Source organism: Aedes albopictus, chromosome 2 (genome assembly GCF_035046485.1).
Source record: "Aedes albopictus strain Foshan chromosome 2, AalbF5, whole genome shotgun sequence".
Classification (NCBI taxonomy): domain Eukaryota; kingdom Metazoa; phylum Arthropoda; class Insecta; order Diptera; family Culicidae; genus Aedes; species Aedes albopictus.
The window spans coordinates 387,903,991-387,928,129 of NC_085137.1; the positions used below are offsets into that span (position 1 = coordinate 387,903,991).

Below are 24,139 nucleotides of genomic sequence, written 5' to 3' on the forward strand. Positions count from 1 at the left end.
ATAATTTGTTATTACTAACTTATCAAAGTATTAATTTTTTGTAACATGTTTTGTTGGGCAATCTTATTTTGTTATGAACAAGTTTTTAAAATTCATCCACTAAATAACATTTCAATAATATACTTTGTTGTAGATCAAGTCTTGTTATTATTGTACTATTGAAAATGTACAAATAAGTGTTGAACACAACAATAACAAGTTTTAGAATTCTCTGCAGGAATCATTGTTATTAAGTTGTTATTGAACCTAACAAAACATGTTATTAAATTGGTCTTCCAGAAACAATTTTTGTTATGATTTTTGTTATTTTGCCGCTTATGACAGATAAGTTTATAACGTAATAAGATATGCTAATAACATAAAAATTACTGATTCCATTTTACAATTATTACGCCAAAATAACACTTTTTATTATGCTGTTGATATTCTCTTCTGCTCGGGTTGGCTCATCAGCACTGTAGCTTTTAAAATTGGCAATGGAAATGGCTGAAATTTTGAATACAAATCTCTCAATATACATTTATAGCATTTGAGCAAAATTTTAAAAACAATCGGTGCACTCTTCCATTTTATAGTCGAAACATGTATTGGGACTGACCGCCCAACAAACATTTTCGCTGTACAAGAGTGGAACAAACCACTCCTAAGCAAACTTTAGCTCAAGAAACTGTAATTCAACTAGTTCTGTTTCTGGGTTTCATTAAGGGGTTATATATGTTGAAGTGCGTGAAAAAGGAAAAAAAATGTTACTGAATACAGTCCAACGGCTCAACTGAAAGCACGAACCCAAAAGAAAACAGTTACTAGACGACCTTGTGGTGTCCTTGAACGATTAGAGTATTAAAAAAATGTTTTTAGTTTTCAAATGGGACAATTTTTTCCAAAAAAATCACTTTTTTCATGCAAAAAATGTATGAAAAAAATCATAATACTGACACGTTTTTTTTTTTGAAAAATGTTGATCGTTTAAGGACACAACACATGAATAGCAAACATTCAAAAAAAAATTGGTTCAAATAGGTTGAGAACTGATTCCGCCATCGTAGTCACAGCATCGACGTTTTTGGAAAAACACGATTCCGGGATAATCGCGTTTAAAGCTTCACTACGTGCCCGTAAGGAGCGAGGCGCACATCGATCTTTGCTTGTACTGCTTGGATCTCTTTGAAAATTTGACACAGCATTCTTAGGAACCCATACTTCAAGATAAAATAATAAAAAAAAAATCGATTTTGTGCTCCACCTCACCATATGTAACCCCTTAAGGCACTTCTAAATCCTAATGTTTTGGCTCAAATTCAGACGTTTCTCTTTTAATGTACCGTAGGGATGTCATTAGGCCAAAATTGTATATTCCATCCTTTCGTATTTCGTTACAACAGTATGTTTTTTTTTCCTCCCCTGTTGGGGAATTTAAGTCACTGCGTCCAATAAGCTGAACTTTTGTGGCAACAAAACATACAACAGTATGTTAGCTTTATTAGTTATTTATGTAACGAGTTGCAAAATGATGATTTCTACAGCACGAGTTGTACATTCATCCAACGAGGCTTGACAAGTTGGATAAATACGACGAGTGCTGTAAAAATTGAGTTTTGCAACGAATTGCATACAAAATTTTTTGCAGTGAAAGAAAAACTTTCATTAGAACATGATAGTTTCCATCAATATCATCGTGCTTCGCGTCGATTGAATGGGATCGGCAACGCGCTCTATCGTGCACACAAAAAATTGGATCAAGCATGCCGTGCTATAACCGTCACAGTTTTTCAAGCTCTAGCCGTGGAAACTGAGTTTTTTTTTATTTATTCGTTTATTTCCCGAGCAGAAGAGAATAACAACAGCATAACAAAATGCGTTATTTTGGCAAAATAACTGCATAATGGAATTAGTAATTTTCATGTTATTAACATAACATATTGAGTTATAAACTTGTCTGTCATAAGCGGCAAAATAACAAGTCACATAACAAAAATTTGTTCCTGAAAAATCAATTTAATAACATGTTTTGTTAGTGGCAATAACAACTTAATAACAGTGAATTTGGGAAATATTTCAATAACAAATTTTGATATTAAAGAGTTATTGATAACATTCCGAAAGCAAAATTAGGGTAAAAACTAACTTTTTTTTACTCATTTTTGGGTAATTATTTTAAGTGTGTTATTCTATTTTTAGAAAATAATAGGTCACATAAAAAAAAAACTCGAATTCAATATAAAACTTACAAACATCGACGGGATTTGAACCTCCAATCCTGCTATCGTAAATTTTCAGTCGCCTTTACCAATGAGGCTATCACAGCACTTGCAGTGAGGGACGATAGAAGCTTTACTGGTTCTACGTATTGCCAGTTTCCCTATTCCCCCATTTCATGTTTGCCAGTCGCAGGACAAAAATAGACAGAGATTTGAATGCAAGATCAAACAATGAACCTCTCTCTCTTACCAACAGCGCTATCGCGGTGCGCAGACATGTGCACTGTAACACTAATAACAGTGGTGGCGTTCGCAGGGCCCGTCGTCGGCTGTTTCGGAACAAAGAGAACGACGAAAAAGTTGCTAGACGACTATTTATGATTGAGCTTCGTCATGGGGTGCATTTTGGCGGCGACAAAGATTCTTTCCAGACGGATTTGATTTTTTTTGTTTTGTTCGCGTTGTGAGAACGGCGATTATACACGTACCTACACTCAGGCAAATAAACCTAAGATTATCATAAGGTCTAACTTATGAAATGGCCTTTAAACAATTCATAACGGCTAGAACAATTTTCATAAGGTCGGTCTATGACGCGGAATCGTCTCACAGTTTGGCTTTTATACACATTTAGCAACACGATATTCTCAAGCGTCGATAGCCGCGTGGGTTGGGCACGAGCTCAATGATGTCGACGTTCATGGATCGATTCCAGTCTGCATCATTTTGTGATTGTTCTGCTCTTTTCGTAAGTTTATCTTATGTAATTAGGTCATAATAAGCATGTTCAATTTTCATAAGGTATTCTCATGGCATCCATACTTTACAGTTATGGCTAAACTTCATAAGATATTTTGATGAATTACTGTAGTTTACTTCGCTGAGTGTACGTGAGCGAAGGTAAAAGGTAATTATATCATATGCCGATATGATTACTTCTGCAGATGCCGTTAAATTTTATTCTGTTTTAGATTATTTTCAGTAATGAAAAAAGATATTTATGACATAATGTCAAACAATATATGATCGAATAATAATAGATCGAAAGAAAAAAAGTTATAATAGACAAATGCAATCATCAATTGAGCAGAATTGTCTGTATAGTTGACATTTTTATTGATTAGAATTATTTAGTAGGTACCATATTTGCTATCTCCACTCTCACTAACATTCATTACTTCGTAATACATAGTCTGTTCGATACTTTTTGACGTTATAATTAGAGGTTAGAATAGCAGTACTGTTAAAATGACATATAAATTCAACTAAGTTTACTCAATTTTGAGATAAAAAAAACTCATTTGCAGATGTATCACTTTTTGAAGATAAAATTTTACTTTAACCTATAAGAATTGGGAATCGTAGAAAAGTGATAGGAATTTGGCACCGTAACGGGACTGGGATATTGAAAGAAGGAAATTAATACAAAGATAAACATATCGATAGCTATGATGCTATATTTACCCAAAACTCAAATTATAGCAATGAATAAAATAAAAAATACGGAAGAGTCTGATGAAATTTGTAGAAGTCGCAATGCCTTTATTTTTTACTTCATAATATGAAACAGCAGACAATAAAATAAAGAAGGTAAACTATGTAATGGTTATATCTGCGATAAATTTTCTCCGATTTTGACAATATTGATCTCATTTGATCCAGATTTATTTTTTCCATCAAAAACAAATCCGACTGAACCAGAAAAAAACCCGAATTGCCATACACGTGGAATTTTCCATAGACCAGCTGCAATTGGCTTCTTTAGTGGTGTTGAGATAATTACATATTCACAATCTATACATGCCAAACTGAGCCGAAATCCAAATTTTCATGAACTTTGGTGCCCGGGAACCTATTTAAAAATTTAAAGTGGTATGGCCTCCACTTTAGCATCCTATTCTATATCATATATGGCTTCGTGATGGCTGAGAATTCTATATATTTAGACCAACATGTGAGAATGCGAACTTCAGTTTCTCTCTTCCCTAATAGGTGTATTTTCAACTATTCATGTACCTATCTTTCAAATAGGTAGATCCGACTTCATCCTCTGGAACGACAGGGAAAACATGTGAAATACAAAATATTTCTGAAAAATCCCATTCAAAACCATCTACAATTTTGGATTCAGCTGTCTGTATTAGCTTCGTTCAAACAAGTTTACTCCATAAGTTTGACATTTTTATCATTGAAATTCACATGTCAAAGGCGGAATCTGGAACGTCCCTTTGAAAACCTTAAAAACCTTCAATATCGTCTGCTATGTTCTTGTTTAGATGTATGCAGGGTACTGCGCCACTCGGGCAGTGGCTGGTATTTTGGGTACTTTTCAGCTACAACTCAGTCAATTTCAGAAATTTAGCAAAACCTCGCGCCGCCCAGCAGGGACTTTGTTTTGTACACATTACAGCACCTCCATGTCACGTAATATACCACACCTCTTATCAAATGTGATACCGTAAGCGTACCATACTTTGCGCACCTAGTGCCTAACTTTGCGCACTTTTCAAAAAATCGTTAAACAGTTTTTCTGGTGCATTATGCAAACTTTTTCCCACGGCATACTAGCTAGTGTTATGGGGCATGCACTTTGTCTCAGTTTGGATGTAATGATAAATGGAAGAGGAAGACAAATTGATGAGTGAATATGCAGTTGCTTTCCCTCAAATGCTGTAAATAACGTTGTAGAATGACGTAGCTTTTGTTTCAAAATTTGTTTTAGTTTAGATAGCAATACCATAAAGTATTTGTGCACTCTCAATAACACAATAATAACCAAACTTGTTCCACAACAGAATGTAATATTGAAATGTTATTTAAGGGCTGCATACCAATTGCTTGGTCATAACAAAATAAGATTGTCCAACAAAACATGTTATGGAAACGTAATGCCTTGATAATTCAATAATAACAAAACAAGATATAAAAACAGGTTTTGTGATTTCGTAGTTATTAATTTGATATTCCCCTCTGCTCGGGTTGGAAGACCCGGGCGCCACATGGGCATAACTGAGCCGAAATCTTTCGTTTTTACATTGATTTTACATTTTACAATTTATTACTGCCTTAATACTATATAAGTTTGGGAAGCCGAAGTATTTAAAGCCTGTATCCGCAATAATCGGGACACAGAAATACGGCTGTAGCACTGTAATAAATCGGTAAAATTGGCCAAATAATTAACTGAGAACTCTTTGGTGTATGTTCATTATTTGTGCCAAAATTCATAAAAATTGATGCATTACTTTTAACTGTGGATGAAAAACAAACAGACGTGGTTTTAAACATTTTGTACAACCAATGCAAATTTTCATTTGCATAACATACGGTTCTTTTACGCTACAGCTCAAAGTTCTGTGATGATAATTATGAAATTTCGTTAGCAACTATTGTACTTATAGAGACACTTTCTTGCAAAATTTCATCAATTTTGATCCATTGGTTTGAAAGCTACTGGTGTTGATAGGGGTGAGTGTTAGTGAAAAAAAATCGTGTTTTTCATGTGCGATGTTTGCCTATTCATAACTTTTGAATTTATCCATGCCAATTTACATGAAATTTTCACAGAAGGTAGTTGATTATGTGTATGTTATGCCTGCAAAATTTGATGATTATTGATACAGTACTTTCAATAGTACACGCGAAACAATAAAGGGTGCTCACTAATTGCTGTCTGAGGGGCTAAAATCACGTATAGTCCCAATACATGTTTCGACTATGAAATCTTTGATAGTCCATCGATTTGAATGAAATTTTGCCTGTGCAACAAATGTAGATTGAGAGGTTTTTGTTCAAAATTTCAGCCATTTCCGTTGCCAAATTCAAAAGTTATAGCGCTGACAAGCAAAACTAGGGGCTGTACAAAATTCAATGGCGCACATTCTACTCTTTCATTGCTACAACAAAAAGTACTGCACCGATTCACATGAAATTTTGTAGGTGAAATGAACACATCTTAAGATGTTAGTAGGCCAAATTTGAGCAATTGTGATGTATCTATTGTAGAGTTACAGCTGTTTTTCTGTGTCCCGATTATTGCGGATACAGGCTTTACTCGGTCTGTTTCAAGGTTAAGGATTGAAAAAAAATAAAAATAAAATATTAAATTGGGAAGGAGGGATTTATGGGTTTAAGGTGAATATATAACGAAGCTACACCTAGAATTTCCAAAAGCACAAATCTGAAGAACCGAGGGATGGTTTGCGCTGAAAAGTTGCAACCAAGTGCTTTTGAAAATTCTAGGTGTGGCTTCGTTATATACTCACCTTAAAACTAAATTATTTACTAACTTATACTAAAAAACATTGATGGGACAAATTGTCCATATCTGTAACGGAACCGAAAAGAAAGGACTTTATCGGTAGACAACGTCAAGAAGAGGACAAACAAAAGGGGAACGACGACAGACAGGGGCGAACAACAATACCAAAAGGCGGACAACGAAAACAAGGAACGTACTAAATCAGACTGAGGTTGTCAATCAAACAATAGCATTATGATCCATAATGCAACCGAAATGAGTTGCATTATAAACCATAAGGCAATTATTTGGTATCGTGCGGAAAAGTAGGCCATTACCTCACCGAAATGGCAAGTATAAAATAGTATATTATAGTGTCGAGTTGCAAAAACTAAATGCAAAAACTAAATGTCGGTTACCTTTATATGTATTCATTTAGCCTTCGTCAAGAATATCAAAATGTGTTTCATATTCTGGGATGTTCTATCTGTCCCTTTACTATTACTTTAGAGCTTTTAGTAGAACTTGTTACTTCAGACTCTAGTTTAATTTAAAAACACTACACTAATACTTTACTTTTGCAAAAGAAAATAAAAAATGAATAACTCTTTTAAAGAAAAACTAGAAAGGACGAGCAAATTCCTTTTAATTCTACTACTATGCTTATCTTCGGACAGATAGGCCTATTTCGTCTGTGACTTACAGACTTCTTCAGTGTCAAGCAGTCGAGCACTTGACACTGAAGAAGTCTGTAAGTCACAGACGAAATAGGCCTATCTGTCCGAAGATAAGCACAGTAGTAGAATTAAAAGGAATTTGCTCGTCCTTTCTAGTTTTTCTTTAAAAGAGTTATTCATTTTTTATTTTCTTTTGCAAAAGTAAAGTATTAGTGTAGTGTTTTTAAATTAAACTAGAGTCTGAAGTGTTCTATCTGTTCCAAACTGTCCCATAGTAAAGTCTTACAAATCTACAAATAATAGCATTGAATAACCTACAGGGGTCGGTGACGCTCTTGACATCTACAATGCACAATGGTCCACGAAACAGATTTACGAGGAAAGATGCATTCAGCGCCTTCAAATGTGTTTTTAGGCAAATATAGTTTTTACAAAGTTATCCCTAATTAATAATAAGGCCCTTTTTTCAATATACATGAAAATTAGGGTGGTCCATATTTTCAAAGAAATTGGGAATCAAACTTTTATATTTGCTGAAGAGACTTTTTATGTAGCTTTAAAATTGACCGATCTAGAGGTATTTTTCTGAATAAGCTTAGGGTGGTCGCCTGTTTTGACCAAATTTGGAGCATTTTCCCATAGTTTTCATAGGGTTACGCTAGAACAAATCGTTTTATTGCTTTATCTTTTTTGTTTCAAATTTCTCGTCAAAGTCGCCTAAGAACCACTTTTAGAGCTTCCAAAAACGCGCATTTTCGTGTGCTGAGAATGTTGCTACGTCATTCCGTTCAAAAGCTATTGATGATTTTCTAGAAAAAAATTAGCACTTTTCAAGTATTTTTCACTTAAGGCGAAACTGGAAGCATTTCCTCATTTTTTTGGTTTTTGATTTTTCATTAACTAACGAAGCAATATTTTTAAAATCGGTTTTCGTGCACATGTAGAGTATGGATCAGGGTATCTTCTGAATTTTTTACGCTGTAGAAAATGTTTTTCGTTTTTGCAGAAACCATTTTTTAGTGAAATTTTGTTCAAAAATGGTTTCCGCGAAAACGAAAAACATTTTCTCTCGCGTAAAAAATTCAGAAACAACCCTGATACCCTGTGCACGAAAACCGATTTTGAAAATATCGCTTCGTTATTTAATAAAAAATCTAAAACCAAAAAGTGAGGAAATGGATCCAGTTTCGCCTTAAGTTACAAAAATAACACCCCTCTAATTATATGATATGTTTTATAACAACATTTCTTCTTTTGAATGCGGGCAAAATATATTTTTTATGTTTGCCCCAACCCATCATAAATCCTTATTAAAGAACTATGTTTTTTTTTTAAGAAAAACGCCTGAACTTTTGATCCAAAAGAGATAACGACCATCTCAGCACACGAAACGACCTCAAACAAGAAGCACTTTTTTGTACTTAGCGTCTATCGGTACTCGGTTTACTAGAGGAAACTCCTGTGAACCGCAGTTCAACACACACCTCGTTGTTCCCACTTTTAGTGAATTGGGACAAAGTTGTCCTTGCTCCAAGTGATCTTACAATTGCTTGTAATGGGCAAAGTAATATACTTCTGTGCACATCAGGGATGCCAGATTTTTTTTTTAATCTGTATCACAATTTTCAAAAATCTGTATCCCATACAAAATTTGGGAGAAAAATCTGTATCCCATACAAAAATAAAATGGCCCCTCTAGCTCAAAAATCTGAATTTCATATAAAACGAAATCTGTACGGATGCTCAAAAATCTGTATAATACAGATAAATCTGTATATATGGCATCCCTGGTGCAGATAGCCAGGCTGCAATTTAAGCACTTACTTCGGCCAACTCCAGGTCGAAGATAGTAATCGCTTGTCGAACTCAAATCGAGGAGCTGAATTCAGCAAACGCTGTTCACCTTGTATGGGTATCTGGCCATTCTTCCATCGCTGGAAATGTATTGGCTGATGAGTTAGCTCGCATTGGAGCATCACATGACTTCATTGACCATGAGTCAGCTATTTGGGTATCCAACTGTTGGGTAAAGCTTCAGATTGATACCTGGGCTGCTACTCAGCACAAACAATATTGGAATAGTTTGGAGTCATGTCGTCAAACAAAATTGTATTGTACTGAGCCATCTCTAGGGGTGGCGAAGTATCTAACAAATCTGTCAAAGCAGAATTGCAGCATGCTGATCAAAGCATTGACTGGCCACTGCAGATTCAGCTATCACATGGCGAATATTCAGCAAGCCGATTATGGAACTTCTTATCATTTTTTTTATTCTTAATCACTTAACCTAATTTACAGCTCTTTTGTCCACTAGGGTACTACGTGAGCGATTCCAATTGGACGCTGCACTTCCACTTTGTACAGCGCCTAAATGTATTCTATTCTATTCTACTGTATTGAACTGGTTGCCTTTGTGCTTCTTTCATTCTTCTACCCTGACCAAGGTAGAATGATGAGCACGATGATGCTGATGTGTGGCTGCTGTTCCTTTTCCAGTCCTATTGGGGGTCCATTATGAGTTGCGGTTTGCCGATATCCAAATTCCGGGTCCGTTAGAGCTATATGCTCCGAAGAGGGTCAGGTGCCAGCTGCTCTCGGGGGGAAGAGCAGCTGACGAAAAATTGCAAGTGCCGGGGCTGGGTTCGAACCCATGACCATCCGCTTATGAAGCGAACGTGTGGACCACTGCGCCACGGGCCCCGACTTTTCTTATCATTGGATATGTAACTGTCCAGTTTTTGCGCGTTTCCGAGTACTCGGTAAATACTTATGTGAAAATTACTTCAGAAACCTGAATCTTCAGGACATTTTGTTGTTCTTGACCCGCTGTGGTAAAGAACTGTAGGCTCTCTTTACGCTTATATGTAATTACAGTCAGTGTCCTTTCCAGGACGCTTTATGTGAACCCGTTGTGGTATGCTTATGCGTGTATGAAAATCGTATTGCCTTACCTGTCTTTTTCCCTGTCTCATCCTTTTTTCTTTCCCTTCTCCCTAAGGTAAATGATGAATACGTTCGTGTTCATGACGATGGCACAAATTTACCAAATGGAGGAGAACGTGCTTATGGAACCGACCTACTGATACCTGATACTTGAAACCCGAATGCGGATTCTGCGGACCTTAAACTGTCAGAGACACATAAGTTTGCTTTTGAGACAAAAAAAAATGTTTCGCTAATGAAATATGCACCATTTAAAAATTTACACAGGAAAAGCTAAAAAAATAACATTCTGCAAGAAACACACAACGTAAGTATTGACAAAAGTTATGTATGTTGATGTCATGAACATTTTATTTGAGGAGAGCATTGAGAAACCTTCAATACCAAACTTACAAGATATAATCGTTTAAGACCAAATTTAGCAAACTTAAAAGTAGAATAAATCAAAATTTCGAAAAAAAACAAGCAAAACCCCTAGTTTTAATGGGTACTTTCAGCAACCGAGTTCTTGATTTTTTTTAATAAATACTGCCACGTGCATAACTGCTCTTGGCATAATATTGGATTCTGATCGGGTCGTAGTACTCCTGAAATGACTAATAGAACAGAATTGGTATGGCTCTTTTTTTCTTCAGTTCTGCTATGGCTTCACTGTTACCGATAAAATCTCGCGTTTAGTATCATACAGGCGTATCTACAATGATCGATTTCTCTTCATCGATTTTCTCTTCGAATTATTCCGGGAGATACTACCATTATTCGGATGATGTCTCGATGTGTTTCAGTAAAGAACGATTAGGACTAGCATCTAAAACAACAAAAACAACTGAAAATGATTTGCCGGGCAAGTCATCAACCAAAGATCCAAAGATCGATGAAGAGAAATCGATCATTGTGAGCACAACCGCATGATACTAAGCGCGAGAAATGTGCATTATTCTTACTACAAAGTGTATAACTTTGTATGGGTATGGACAACTTGGTATGATTGTACTCCTGGTCAAAAATTATCAAGTGTGTTAAACTATCAGAACTGAACCCCTAAACATTATCTGAAGCTTAAGAATAAGTCACAGTTATAATTAAGTATCCCATAATGAAATGCAGCTGTCATCTTTCAGTTTAGTAGTTTTTACTTACCATTTAAAACTGCGATATACCTACTCCGAACGTTTCAACGAAACAAACGTCTTCTGCGTCCAAGATCAAGTCTCCCTCCGAAAATCCCCTCCTAATTGAAAGGCAGTCATCTTCAATTGCACCGCGGCAAAAACAGCGAAAACCACTTTTATTTTAATTAATCGCTTAGCATTTATTTTCATCTCGTTTCTTTAAAAGTCTAATTAAAAAAAATGGAATTACACTTGTGAGAGACAGATGATAGAGACATACACAACACACCTCGCCCAAAGACAAAGGCACCCACAGGGTGTGCCACCGGACTCGGAACACGGGAGAAAAGATAAGGCAGCTCGCGGCCAAAGACCGAACTGTTCCAGCGCACCGTGATTACCGGTTCATTGCTTTGTATTGTTTTCGCGTGTTGGGGCGTGCGTGTCTTCTGCGCACGGTGTTGTGAGCATAAAATGTACAATGGGGTATAGCTGCAACAGTTTGCCTTTAGTCTTCTCTTTTCTTCGCGGGGCATACGCCCGCGAATTAAATAAATTAAAAATTAAGTCTAATCGATTTGCTTGTCTAAAGATCACTTTTTTCACGTTATTTCTCTGTGTCTGTCTCTTTTTTTCTTGTTCTTTCGCGGATAGTTTGGATTGCTAAAACCTATCATTTTCATTTGCTTTTCGGGATAATTCGATACGTCTTCGGATGTGTATGTACTTACTGTTTGTGGTAAAAATATGTATAACAATTCAAAAACTCTCGTACCTAATAGTTTTTTGTTTTGTTTCCAATAAAATCCTCTCGCTCACATACATTCTTCGCATTTACTCGATTCCACGGTCTTCCTTCCTCTCTAACAAACCGAGAGGAGATGATGATTGTTGCTGTCTCGTTTCATAATAGAGTTGCTACTCTAAACTACTTTTCTAATACGATAATAGTGATACAGTTCATTTATGCGGTTTCTTCGCCTTTTTTTTCTTAAAAAATCTACTGTCTGCTCCTCCGTCGGAGGAAGAAACCCTTCTCTGCGCTGTTTTTGTGTGTATAAACTATTCATCTTGTTAAAAATATGCATTTGATTTCCGTTTCCTTACAGTTAGAGTTGCTCCGTTTAAAATAGGGTTTTCATTTAAATTAATTAAAAAAGACTAAATCGTTTCCAATGTGTAATCCTTCTTCCAGGAATAAGGCATCTCGGTTCCAATCACTCACTATATCCAATGATGGGGGGATTGCATTGTTCTATACATTTTATTTTATTTTAAGCTTAGTAAGTCTTACAGTCCGTGTTCATGAAAATGTTTTCTTTTGAGTTACAGCTCATTGATTCTAAAGTGTAGTTTCACCCTGCTGTTTTCGTACGTATGAATTAGGGAACATAAACGATTTTGAATTTCATAGGATTTGGTAGCGACGGGCTTATTTGCAAGCTTTGTAAATGCTGAACAGGTTGTATGTATCACACACATAATAATAAAATTTCTTTTGGAATTCCTGTCAAGACAATTCCTCCAGGAGTTCCTTCGGGAATTCCTCCAGGAGTTCCTTCAGGAGTTCCTTCGGGAATTCCTCCAGGTGTTCCTTCGCGAATACTTCGAGGGGTTCCTTCGGCAATTCCTCCAGGAGTTCCTTCGGGAATTCCTCCAAGAGTTCCTTCGGGAGTTCTTCCAGGAGTTCCTTCGGGAATTCCTCCAGCTGTTCCTTCGGGAATTCCTCCAGCTGTTCCTTCGAGAATACTTAGAGAGATTCCTTCGGAAATTCCTCCAGGAGTTCCTTCGGGAATTCCTCCAGGAGTTCCTTCGGGAATTCCTCCAGGAGTTCCTTCGGGAATTCCTCCAGCTGTTCCTTCGGGAATTCCTCCAGGAGTTCCTTCGGGAATTCCTCCAAGAGTTCCTTCGGGAATTCCTCCGGGAGTTCCTTCGGGAATTCCTCCAGTAGTTTCTTCGAGAATTCCTGCAGGAGTTCCTTCAGGAATTCATCCAGGCATTCCTTCGGGAATTCCTCCAGGGATTCCTTCGTGAATTCCTCCAGGGATTCCTTCGGAAATTCCTCCAAGGATTCCATCGACAATACCTCCAGGGATTCCTTCCAGAATACCTCCTGGGATTCCTTCGAAAATTCCTCCAGGGATTCCTTCTTGAATTGCTACAGGGATTCCTTCGTGAATTCCTCCAGGAATTCCTTCGGGAATACCTCCAGGAATTCCTTCAGGGATGCCTTTGGGAATTCTTCCAGGGATTCCTTTGGGAACTCCTCCAGGGATTCTTTCGGGAATTCATCCAGGGATTCCTCCAGAGATTCCTTCAGGAATTCCTTCAGGAATTCCTCCAGGGATTCATTCGGGAATTTCGCCAGAGAATCCTTCGGAAATTCCTCCTGGGAATCCTTCTGGAATACCTCCAAAGATTCCTTTGTAAATTCTTTCAGAAATTCCATGAATTCGTGAATTCCTCCAGGAATTCCTTCGGGAATACCTCCAGGAATTCCTTCAGGGATGCCTTTGGGAATTCTTCCAGGGATTCCTTTGGGAATTCCTCCAGGGATTTTTTCGGGAATTCCTCCAGGGATTTCGTCGGGAATTCATCCAGGGATTCCTCCAGAGATTCCTTCAGAAATTCCTTCAGGATTCCTTCAGGAATTCCTCCAGGGATTCATTCGGGAATTTCTCCAGGGAATCCTTCGGAAATTCCTCCTGGGAATCCTTCTGGAATACCTCCAAAGATTCCTTTATAAATTCTTTCAGAAATTCCATGAATTCGTGAATTCCTCCAGGAATTCCTTCGGGAATTCCTCCAGGAATTCCTTCAGGGATGCCTTTGGGAATTCTTCCAGGGATTCCTTTGGGAATTCCTCCAGGGATTCTTTCGGGAATTCCTCCAGGGATTCCGTCGGGAATTCATTCAGGGATTCCTCCAGAGATTCCTTCAGGAATTCCTTCAGGATTCCTTCAGGAATTCCTCCAGGGATTCATTCGGGAATTCCTCCAGGGATTCCTTCGGAAATTCCGCCAAGGATTCCTTCGGGAATTCCTCCAGGAATTGCCTCGAGAATTCCTCCAGGAATTCCTTCGTCCAGGGATTCCTTCGGGAATTCCTCCAGGAGTTTCTTCAGGAATTCCTCCAGGAGTTCCTTCAGGCATTCCTCCAGGAGTTCCTTCGGGAATTCTTCTAGGAGTTCCTTCAGAAATTCGTCTAGGGATTCCTTCGAGAATTCCTCCAGGGATTCCTTCGTTAATTCCTCCAGGGATTCCCTCGGAAATACCTCCAGAGATTTCTTCGGAAATACCTCCAGGGATTCCTTCGGGAATACCTCCTGGGATTGGTTCGGGAATACCTCCAGGGATTCCTTCGGAAATACCTCCAGGGATTCCTTCGTGAATACCTCCAGGGATTCCCTCGGAAATACCTCCAGGGATTCCTTCGGGAATACCTCCTGAGATTCCACCGGGAATACCTCCGGAAATTCCTTCGAAAATTCCTTTAGGGATTCCTTTGCGAATTCCTCCAGAGATTAGTTCGGGAATTCCTCCAGGGATTTCTTTGCGAATTCCTCCAGAGATTCCTTCGGGAATTTCTCCAGGAATTTCTTCGGGTATTCTTCCAGGGATTCCTTTGAAATTCCTTCAGTGATTCCTTCGAGAATTCCTCCAGGGGTTCCTCTGGGAATTCCTCCAGAGATTACTTTCGAGAATTCCTCCAGGGATTCCTTCGGGAACTCCTGCAGACTTTTATTCGGAAATTCCTCCGGGGATTCTTTCGAGAATTCCTCCAGGGATTCCTTGATAAATTCCTTCAGAAATTGCTTGGGAATTCCTCCAGTGATTCCTTCAGAAATTCCTTCAAGGATTTTTTCGCGAATTCTTTCCGGAATTCTTCCAAAAAATCCTTCAGGGAATTCTTTCCTAGAATTCCTTCTAAGATTCCTTCAAGAATTCTTCCAAGGATTTCTTCGGGAATTATAACATAATTTTTTCGACATTTTTTCGGGAATTTCTCCGGTAATTCCTTCTGGAATTCCTGCAAAGATTTCTCCAGAAATTTCCTTGGATATGTCGCCAAAACTCACCCAAGGATTCCTTCGGGATATTATAACATAGACTTTATAAACTTGGCAGAAATTTCAAAATGGCAACAACGGATTCAAATTATTAGGCACATTTTTTTAGAATGATACACAAAGCTTACAAAACTCGCAAATATGTTGGCCAAGACCCAAACCAGAAACCCATTGGGGCCGCCTATGTCCGCAAATGGTATACAATCGAATTGCTTTACGTTTTATGATTCTGTTGCTGATTAACCATCGTCGTCGTCTTGCAATACTGCAGCAGCCTATATTGCGTGTGTGTACGAAGACAATGAAGGAGAATGACCCGCCAAGCAACCTCAAACCATCCTCCTATCCACCTCTATGACTGACTACATATACAGCGTGATGATGCCTGTGAGTGAGATATTGGTGCGACCGGTTCTGCTCTATGAATATTGAGTTTCCGTGTTTTTTTTTCTTCTGTCTGTAGTCTGTGTTGCACTAGTTCTCTTCGGTTCCCCTCCTATTATAACATCAAATTGTCTGTTCCTGTTCCAGTCCAGACAGAGCTATCCGAAAATGCATCTCAAAATACTTTGTGGTATATCTGTGTTTGTGTTGTTGTTGTTGTTTGCTTCCGCTTCGGGTAATAAGCGGACAAACAAAGGCAGTGGTTATCTCTCTGTCTCTCTTCTCTTCGATTAAGTTATGTACATTTTTCGTTCGAACGAATCTAAGCATGTTTCTCAATTTGATTGGTCGAAAGTGCGCTTTGGTCGATTTGGTTTTACTGTACACGGTTGCTTTCAGCTAAATAGTGCTGGAAACGTTTTAATTCAATACGACACACGCTGGAATCGTACGTTGGACGACGAACCCTGACGATTTCAATTGCTTATGTCTACAGGTGGAAGACTTTGCTGTCATTCTTCATTACATCCAATCGCTCATAGCACGACTCCGAACGTTTTCCCCACCAACAACGACCAAAGCGTAATTCGAGCACCTAACCCTACACCGCTTATAGATAGAAAAAGCGACGAGTCATGTTTCTAAAATGAAAATGACTCATCAAGAAATGCACGTATCTAAAACACAAAGGAATGTCTCTCGCTATCGCATCATACATGTATACATTTTTTTTCGGGGATACCAGCCCACAAACGAAACTCCCTAGCACGCCAAGCGCACCAATATCTCACCGATTGGTCACGTGTATTTAAGCTGCACGCTTCGTCTTCCGCCCTATTCTACCCCAGTCCACATGAACGGCCAAACGACCGCTTTGTGAGTCATCCGATAAAAGCATACTACCCTAGGATTCTACCAAAACGCTGCACGGTTCGGTCGGTTGGATTCAACAAATTTCACTCATTTATTCAAACTTTCTCTCCGTCTGCGAATACTCATATATACAAAAATCTAAACATTTGTATCGTATCCTACGTATCCCGCGTTCCAAACCGACCCAAAACTAGTCTTTGGCTTCCGCGACAGCTGGACAATCCAACAAAACTTCGGGCGCGAACCTTTCGGATGGTTCCATCGAAACCAAATATATATTAATACATAAACTCTTACACATCGACCGGCTCATATCCTCCATCCTTCGTCGTCATCCACGTTCGAGTCCGTATCCGACGGCTCCTCTCCGTACATGTCTGCCAGCTTCCGGAACCGTGGCCCAAAGCTGGACAGATAGTTAAACTTGAGATCACCTTCGTCCGTGCAGGACGCCAAGCTGGACAACGACCCGGAGCTGTTGCCGTCTCCTTCGTACGCGTAGTGCCGCACGTCATCGATCGGATACGCATCAGCGTCCCTATCGCAGGCGTCCTTCTTGTCCGTCAGGAAAGCCCCGATATCTGGCACCTCATTGGCTTCCTTCTGTCGCAGATCGTTACCGTACGGCTTGTCCATGTAGATCGGAGGTGCCCGAAGAACCGCCAGGTCATACTCCGCGTCCCGTTCGCCACCACCTTCTTCCTCGTAGTTGATGATCGTCTCCCGGATGTCGTCCATGTCTTTCTCGTGCCATCCGTCCTGGTGTTTCTTGTGCACGACAACGGCCAACAACAGGATCAACAGCACCGCAATGCATACAATGATCGCGATCAGGAAATTCGAATCGATTCCAAACGACACAGCCACGGCTACCGAACGGTGGCATCCCGGATCGTGGTTCTTGGCCAGACTAGGAGCCCCCAGATTGTACGTTCGATCGTTGATCGTCAAATTGCGCAGACATCCCGAGAAGCCTTTACCCTGCGGCACGTATGTCCAGTTGAACATCGATCCCAGCGATTCTAGGTTTACAGCAGCCCCTCCCAACTGCAGTGGTGCGTTCACGTTCAACGACTCGTTCGGACCCTTGGGAGCATCCAGACTCATACAGGTGGACAGTTTGCAGTTATCGACGATCATCTCCACAGTCTGCGGTTGTAGCACGATCTCCACAGTGAACGGACGCCCCTGCGGATATCGATGTTTGTGCTCAATACGTATCGTTCCGGTACCGTAGTCCAACAGCAACACAGGCAAGCCCTTAACCAGTTCCAACGCCAGGAAGTCCTGAACCGGCAGCAGCGGGTTGTAGCTCAACGGTCCAATGTACATCACCAATCCGTCTTCTCGTTGCGGCGTCAACTCCATACTGATCCTGGTCATGTTGCACGGACTCACCGGAGGATACATCGCGTACCCGTGGCCGTAGAACCCAATCGATATTATCTCACAGTGTGGACCCTCGTAGCCTTCCAGGCATTCGCACTTGTCGTTGAACGGAGTTCCTCCATTCAAGCATTCTGTCACCACCGGAGGAGCGTCACAAACGCACTCTGCCTGGACGAACGCATTCACTCCAACGAACGAACTCGTATTTGTGTACACCGCAATCGGGACATTCGACTTGTGCAACACATTCTTACAAGACAGCTCACACCGAACTTTCTCCTCGATACACTCGTCAATGCTTACCATCACCATCTTCAATCCGAACTCCTCTTCCAAAGACCGCTGATTGTACCCGATGATGCCGTTCAACCGCTCAGGTTCGTAGTAAGGACTTCCGTGCGCCGAAAACCGAACATCCAACAGTGAAGCATTGTTATCTCGCTGCAGCACCGTAAACACGTCCACATTCTCTCGACTGATGTTGAACAATTCCGCAATGCTGTTCTGCAGGCGATCCTTCGGCGTCAACGACAGCGACGGACTCCGCGAAACAAACTCCTCCGCCGTGATTCCGTAAAACCTGATCGACCCGCTCTTATCCACAGCCTCCTCGGGGATTTCCTTAACCGTGACCAGCACCTTCGCCGACACCGAGTGCCTCGGGAAGAAACTAGACTGCTCCGTCACCGTGAAGAACAGCTCGTAATCTCCGCCGCGAGTTCCCTGCAGCATCGTTATCATTCCCGTATCCGTGTTCAGCTCGAAATGACCCGGGCTGTATCCATCGCGCCAGTTGAACGTCTTATCCGGCAGATCCCAATCATCCAAATCATCCACATACACCCGACCAATATCCGCATTCGGCGATTCTCCCTTGTAGTTGTACACGAAGATCTTACTCTCGCCGTCCTGCATCTCGTTGTCGTTCACGTCTCCAATCACCAAATGCAGAATGCTGACCTTGCTCAATGGTTGCGGCTTTCCGCTATCCGTGATCAGAACCGGAATAAAGTACTCCTTCTGTTGCTCCCGATCAAATCTCACCTGCGCGTACAACACATCCGTATCAATCCGGAACTTCTGCTTGATGTCATCGCTCGCACCGTCCGAGATCTCATATTGGAACGGAGGCCCATTCTGCGGTTCATCGTAATCGTCTGCCGTAAGCGTCACAATCCGACCGGGATCCTGGTTCTCGTACCACACAACCGGCATCTTGTTCGTCAGGAACGGCGGGTTATCGTTCGTATCGTTCAGTATAATATTCACCGTCGTTGTCGACTGCCGTCCGCTGCCGTCTTCATCCGTAGCGGAGATGATCACCTGCCAGGATTTGTGCCCATTCGGAGGATCCCGATCCAACGGAGCCTTCTGTCTCAAACATCCTTCGTCGTCGATCTCCAACAGCGGGCGCTGCTCAACCTTGACAATGGCGAACTTGATGTGCTGCGGATCAGATCGATCCCGAATATCCGGATCCCACGCTTCGATGGTCACGATACATCCATCCATGATCTTCTCTTCGTCGATTTCCAAGCTGTACTCGTTCTGCGCAAACTTCGGGAGGTTGTCGTTTACATTCTCAACTTTGATCGAAACCGTCGCATTGTCGTCGTACGTTCCGTCGAACGCCCGCACCTGCAGCGTATACTCCGTAATATTCTCGTAATCCAACTCGTTGTTCACCGAGATGGCACCGGTCGTTTCGTCGATCTTGAACGCGTTGCCAATGTTGCCGGACACGATCGAGTACGTGATCTGCGAGGCCGTATCGACATCCAGTGCCAGCACTTGGATAACCACCGTGTTGGTGTTGGCATCCTCGGGGATCTTCTCCGCGATGTAGTAGTCCTTGGTGAATTTGGGCGGGTGATCGTTCTTATCGGAAATCTTGATGATGAACGTCTGCGAAATGGAATTGGGCTTGCCGTTGTTGTACAGCGCCGACGGAGAGTTATCTTCCGCGATGATCTTCAGATGGTACGTATCGGTGGCTTCACGATCGAACGTCGTCAGCGCCGTGATGTTACCCGTGTTGTAGTCGATGGAGAAGTACTCTTCGTTGTCTGCCAAACGGAACGATACGATGTTGTTGGCGGGTGTTCCGTCCATATCGAAGGCACGGACCTGCATTACGGGGGTTCCCGCGGGTTCATTTTCCGGAATCCAGCCGGATGTTACCTCCGTAAAGTACGGGATGTTGTCGTTGACATCCAGAACCTTGATCTTAACGATGCTTTGAGCGATAAGGTCGTGCGTATTTTTGACACTCACAGTTAGCGTATACTCGGTGATGGTTTCGTAGTCGAGAGCCTTTCCGAGCAATACGACGGCAGTGTCTCCCTTCTGTTCCAATAGGAACGTATTTCGGCTATTGGTTTGTTCGGTACGACCGGTGATCAACTCGAAAATTAGCTCGGGCTTGCCAGGTACACGGGAGTTCGCTCGTAAAGTGGCCAAGGCTGCACTGTAGTTACTGAAGTTCTCATCCAAGGATATCGGTTGCAGCTGCGTCTCGGTAAAGTATGGCGGGAGCTTGTTGGATTCGATCACAGGTATTTTGACCTCAACCTCAGCGTCCTGTGGCATATCGGGGACATTGTTGTAAGCCCTTACGAAGATCAAGTAGTACTGACCGGGACTTTTGTCGATTGATTTGGCTAACGTAATGATACCGTTGTTTTCGTTTATTCTGAAGTGACTGTGATCGCTCTGCTTCTTCAAGATTTCGTATTTGATAACACTGTTTTCTCCATCATCCAAATCGGTAGCGGAGATCGATGCTACCCTGAATCCCACCTTGGCGTCCTTGGTGATGGGTTCATCGTATCGGGTCTTGTCGAATACCGGCGGGTTGTCATTGATGTCTTCGATCGTCACCTTGAACGTACAAACGTCGTCCAAGTTCGGCAGTCCATCATCCGTGGCTCGAACCGTGATGTAGACTTCTTTCTCGCGGATCGGCTCATCGCGATCGAATCGATGAATGGTAGTTATTAACCCGGTATTCTTGTCAATCCGGAACTTCGGCCGCTCGCCCGGAGCTGTCACAAAACTGTACGCTATCTTCTGATGATCATCCGGATCCGTAGCAGTGACTTGAATTACGTACGTTCCTGGGTCTCGTTCTTCCTGCACCGAAGGTGCATAACCTTCACAGTTCACAAACACCGGTTTCCGATTGTCGACCGCCCGAAATGAACGAGGACTGTTCGCCACTGACGCCAAATTACTCAGTCGATTGTCAACGTCATATGAATCGTCGTACAAACTTCGTCGTTGTCGGTTTAAGCTGAAAACTTCCCGATAGTCGATTCGATTGCTACTTCGACCGTCCCCTCTACTGTAGAAGTTATCATCTGAATGTGTCGTTATAACCGACGCGGCTAGGTATACTAGACTTACTATCACTAACCTATTCATTTTTGTGACTAAAGCTACGTACTAAGCTCTTACGTATTATTACTAAAAAAAACTGTAGATCTTTCCTAATGGAAATAAAACTGATTCTCTGTTGCTTCTTGCAGTCACCGAGATTACTCGGTCGCTGCTTCGGGTTCACTAGCTGCGCTAGGCCTTAGGTTAATCGAGGTGATAATACTAGCAGCTGCTGTTTTCCTAGAATGGCGACGACTACCGGCATCTATCATGGTAAAAGCCCCGTCACGCACCACCCGGACAGATAAGGCACACAGTTGCACACTACCGGTGGTGGTTCCTTCGAGTCGACCTATCAAACCCCAACGACCAACGCCAGGGGGGGAGAGGAGAGAAACAAACAAAGAAGCGATGCGTCAACCTTGTCGTTCAGTGAGGAGTATGTTCTTCTAATTGGGAACATACTTCGATCGATCGATGGTTTTAAACTAGTGATTTGAACTAGACAGCAATCCCAGAAACATCTTCGCCATCTTTCCAGCAAAGGTGAAACCATTGCACGAATTCACTTAAACTGTATCACTTATGCTATTCTATGCGGTAGTGTCACCTAAACTCGAGCGATGGTAATGTGCCTTTGGTTTTGCCCCATAGCCCTGAGTAACCTCCAATACAATATCATATCGAAATGTAGTAAACAAACACTTACCTTCGTGTCATTAGAAATGGCTGTTCTTATCTGTCGATGGACGAATGTTCTGGGGAATTGTCACGAAAGGTTTTCGTTCGAATACTCGGTACTGGACGGTTTTGATTGTCGATGCAATTGAGTCACCTCAATGTATCGATATCTGCAAAAAAAAATGAGAGTAAACGATGCGTGTTAATCCACCGAAGGTATGATTACTATACATGTTTATATCAAAGAAATCGACAAGACGAGGTATCAAGATCTTTATACAAAGCAAGGAAGCATCTGATACAGCTATTTTTAAGGTAAAAATTACAATCATTCAGCTGAAAAACAAATATGTGATATCAGCATTTGTATTGATATACTGCGATATCAGTTCAACCATGATAGATAACAACAACTAAGGCTGGTTCGTATTGTAGGGTGTGGTGAAGCAATTAGTTGCTGTTTGTAATACTCTACTTAATTGAATTACGACATGAAATGTCTTACGAAAGTTGTTTTCATTGTTGATTGGTAGTTTTAAGCCTCCCTGTGCATTAGGGTCATTTTTTACCCAAATCATATACTACGTCAACGAGGTGTTCCTTACGTAATGGTTTAGGAACTTTAAAGTGATATTGATAGCATTTTACCTTTCACAAAAAGGTGAAGGAAAGGTCAGTAGCTATGATGAGGAACGTGCGGAAGCTTGGTTGTTGGGCATGCCAACACAGATTCACGCGCGATTTTTTTTTGGTTTGTGTTTCGTTCGACGATGGAAGCAGAAGTAGAGCTACCACATTACAGGGATGTATACGAAAAAATTTGGCACCCCCTCGTTAATTTTCAAACCGCAAGGCAGTGAAACAAGTTTGTTAACTCAAAAAATAATAGGGGTACTCACTAAACAGATTAAATGGCTGCGTAGGCCATGATTTTCTGCTTATTCGAAATGTTTCATGATTTTGCGAATAAAATAATCAAAGATTGCCTTGGTGATCGCGACGTTTAATCAGTTTAATCAGTTTACGCTGTTAAGTGAATCCCCCTAATATATTTTTGAAAATTTCAAACCAACAGTCCTAGTGAAATTTAATTCTTTAATTTAAATTCTCCGTCTCTGCAAGGAAATGGTACAAAAAGCGTGAGTATTATGATTCCTTGTCTAATTTGATGCTTTTTGAGCAAAACTTTGGAAAACTGTGCTGTTGAAGAGACAAAAAATGAAGAAAACAACAACACAGTTTTCTAATGTTTTGCTCAAACAGCATCAAATTAGACAATGAATCATAATACCCACGCTTTTTGTACCATTTCCTTGCAGAGACTGAGAATTCACCTTTTCACCATACAAAAATTCAGCTCATGACTACAAATCACCGATCGTGCCCTATTCATTTGGAATGTTAATATCTCCAAAACCATTATTTGTCATATGCTCAGATGTTGTTACCCATGTTATGAGGAAGTGCCAATGGGAGATTAGTGTTTGTGTTCATGGATAAATCTGCACTACAAATCTAGTACTTCATAGATCCTATTTACGGTGGAATTCCTAGATAAGTAATGATAAGATTTCAACTAAAATTAAGAATGGATGTCTAATACAATTATCTAGCCATTCATAAGGAGTCTACCAAAACTTTTTTATTTAGAAAAAAAAAAGTTGAATAAACTCATGGTGATCATGATGTTAGTAAAACTGGAAAAATCTTTTAGAAATATACATACAGGGGATGGCCAAAATGTTTGGGATAGGCAACTTTTTTTTTCTCTAACAAACAAGCTCAACATGCTATAACTTTTCATAGAGTGCATCAAAAAATCTCAAATTCTGACTGTTTATCAACCTACTATATGTGCATCATTGGTACAAATTTGGGCTCGATTGAATAATATTTCGCAAAGTTAGAACCGTTCGGGTAAAACACTATTTTTTAGACAACTCATTTTTGAGCTGTCATATCTCGGAAACCAGTTAACCGAATTGAATGAAATTTTGTACGTATACTAACGAAATGTAAATGCTTCACAAACTATTAAAGCATAAGTACTTTTTAAACGTTGAAAAAAGTTATCATGGATTGACACTTTTTGGATTTTTCCCGAAAAAATGTAATTTTTTACATCAATGTCAATAAATTTTCGTGTTGATATCCAAAGATTTTCCACTTCTGTTCTCAAATTATCTCTAATCAGA

At 40.5% G+C, this 24,139-nt stretch overlaps 1 protein-coding gene across 3 annotated transcripts in view; it reads right to left on the bottom strand.

Moving 5' to 3' along the window:
• Positions 1-11,344: 11,344 nt before the first annotated feature.
• LOC109399400 (DE-cadherin) overlaps positions 11,345-24,139 on the bottom strand; it is a 53,883-nt gene continuing 41,088 nt past the window's right edge. For all 3 annotated transcript variants that reach the window (XM_062853164.1, XM_062853166.1, XM_062853165.1), the window contains 2 exons: positions 21,973-22,114; positions 11,345-21,615 (listed from right to left, as the gene is read on the bottom strand). In XM_062853164.1, the coding sequence (XP_062709148.1) occupies positions 16,806-21,308 (4,503 nt within the window). In that variant the 5' untranslated portion in view covers positions 21,309-21,615; positions 21,973-22,114 and the 3' untranslated portion in view covers positions 11,345-16,805. The remainder of the gene's footprint in view (positions 21,616-21,972; positions 22,115-24,139) is intronic.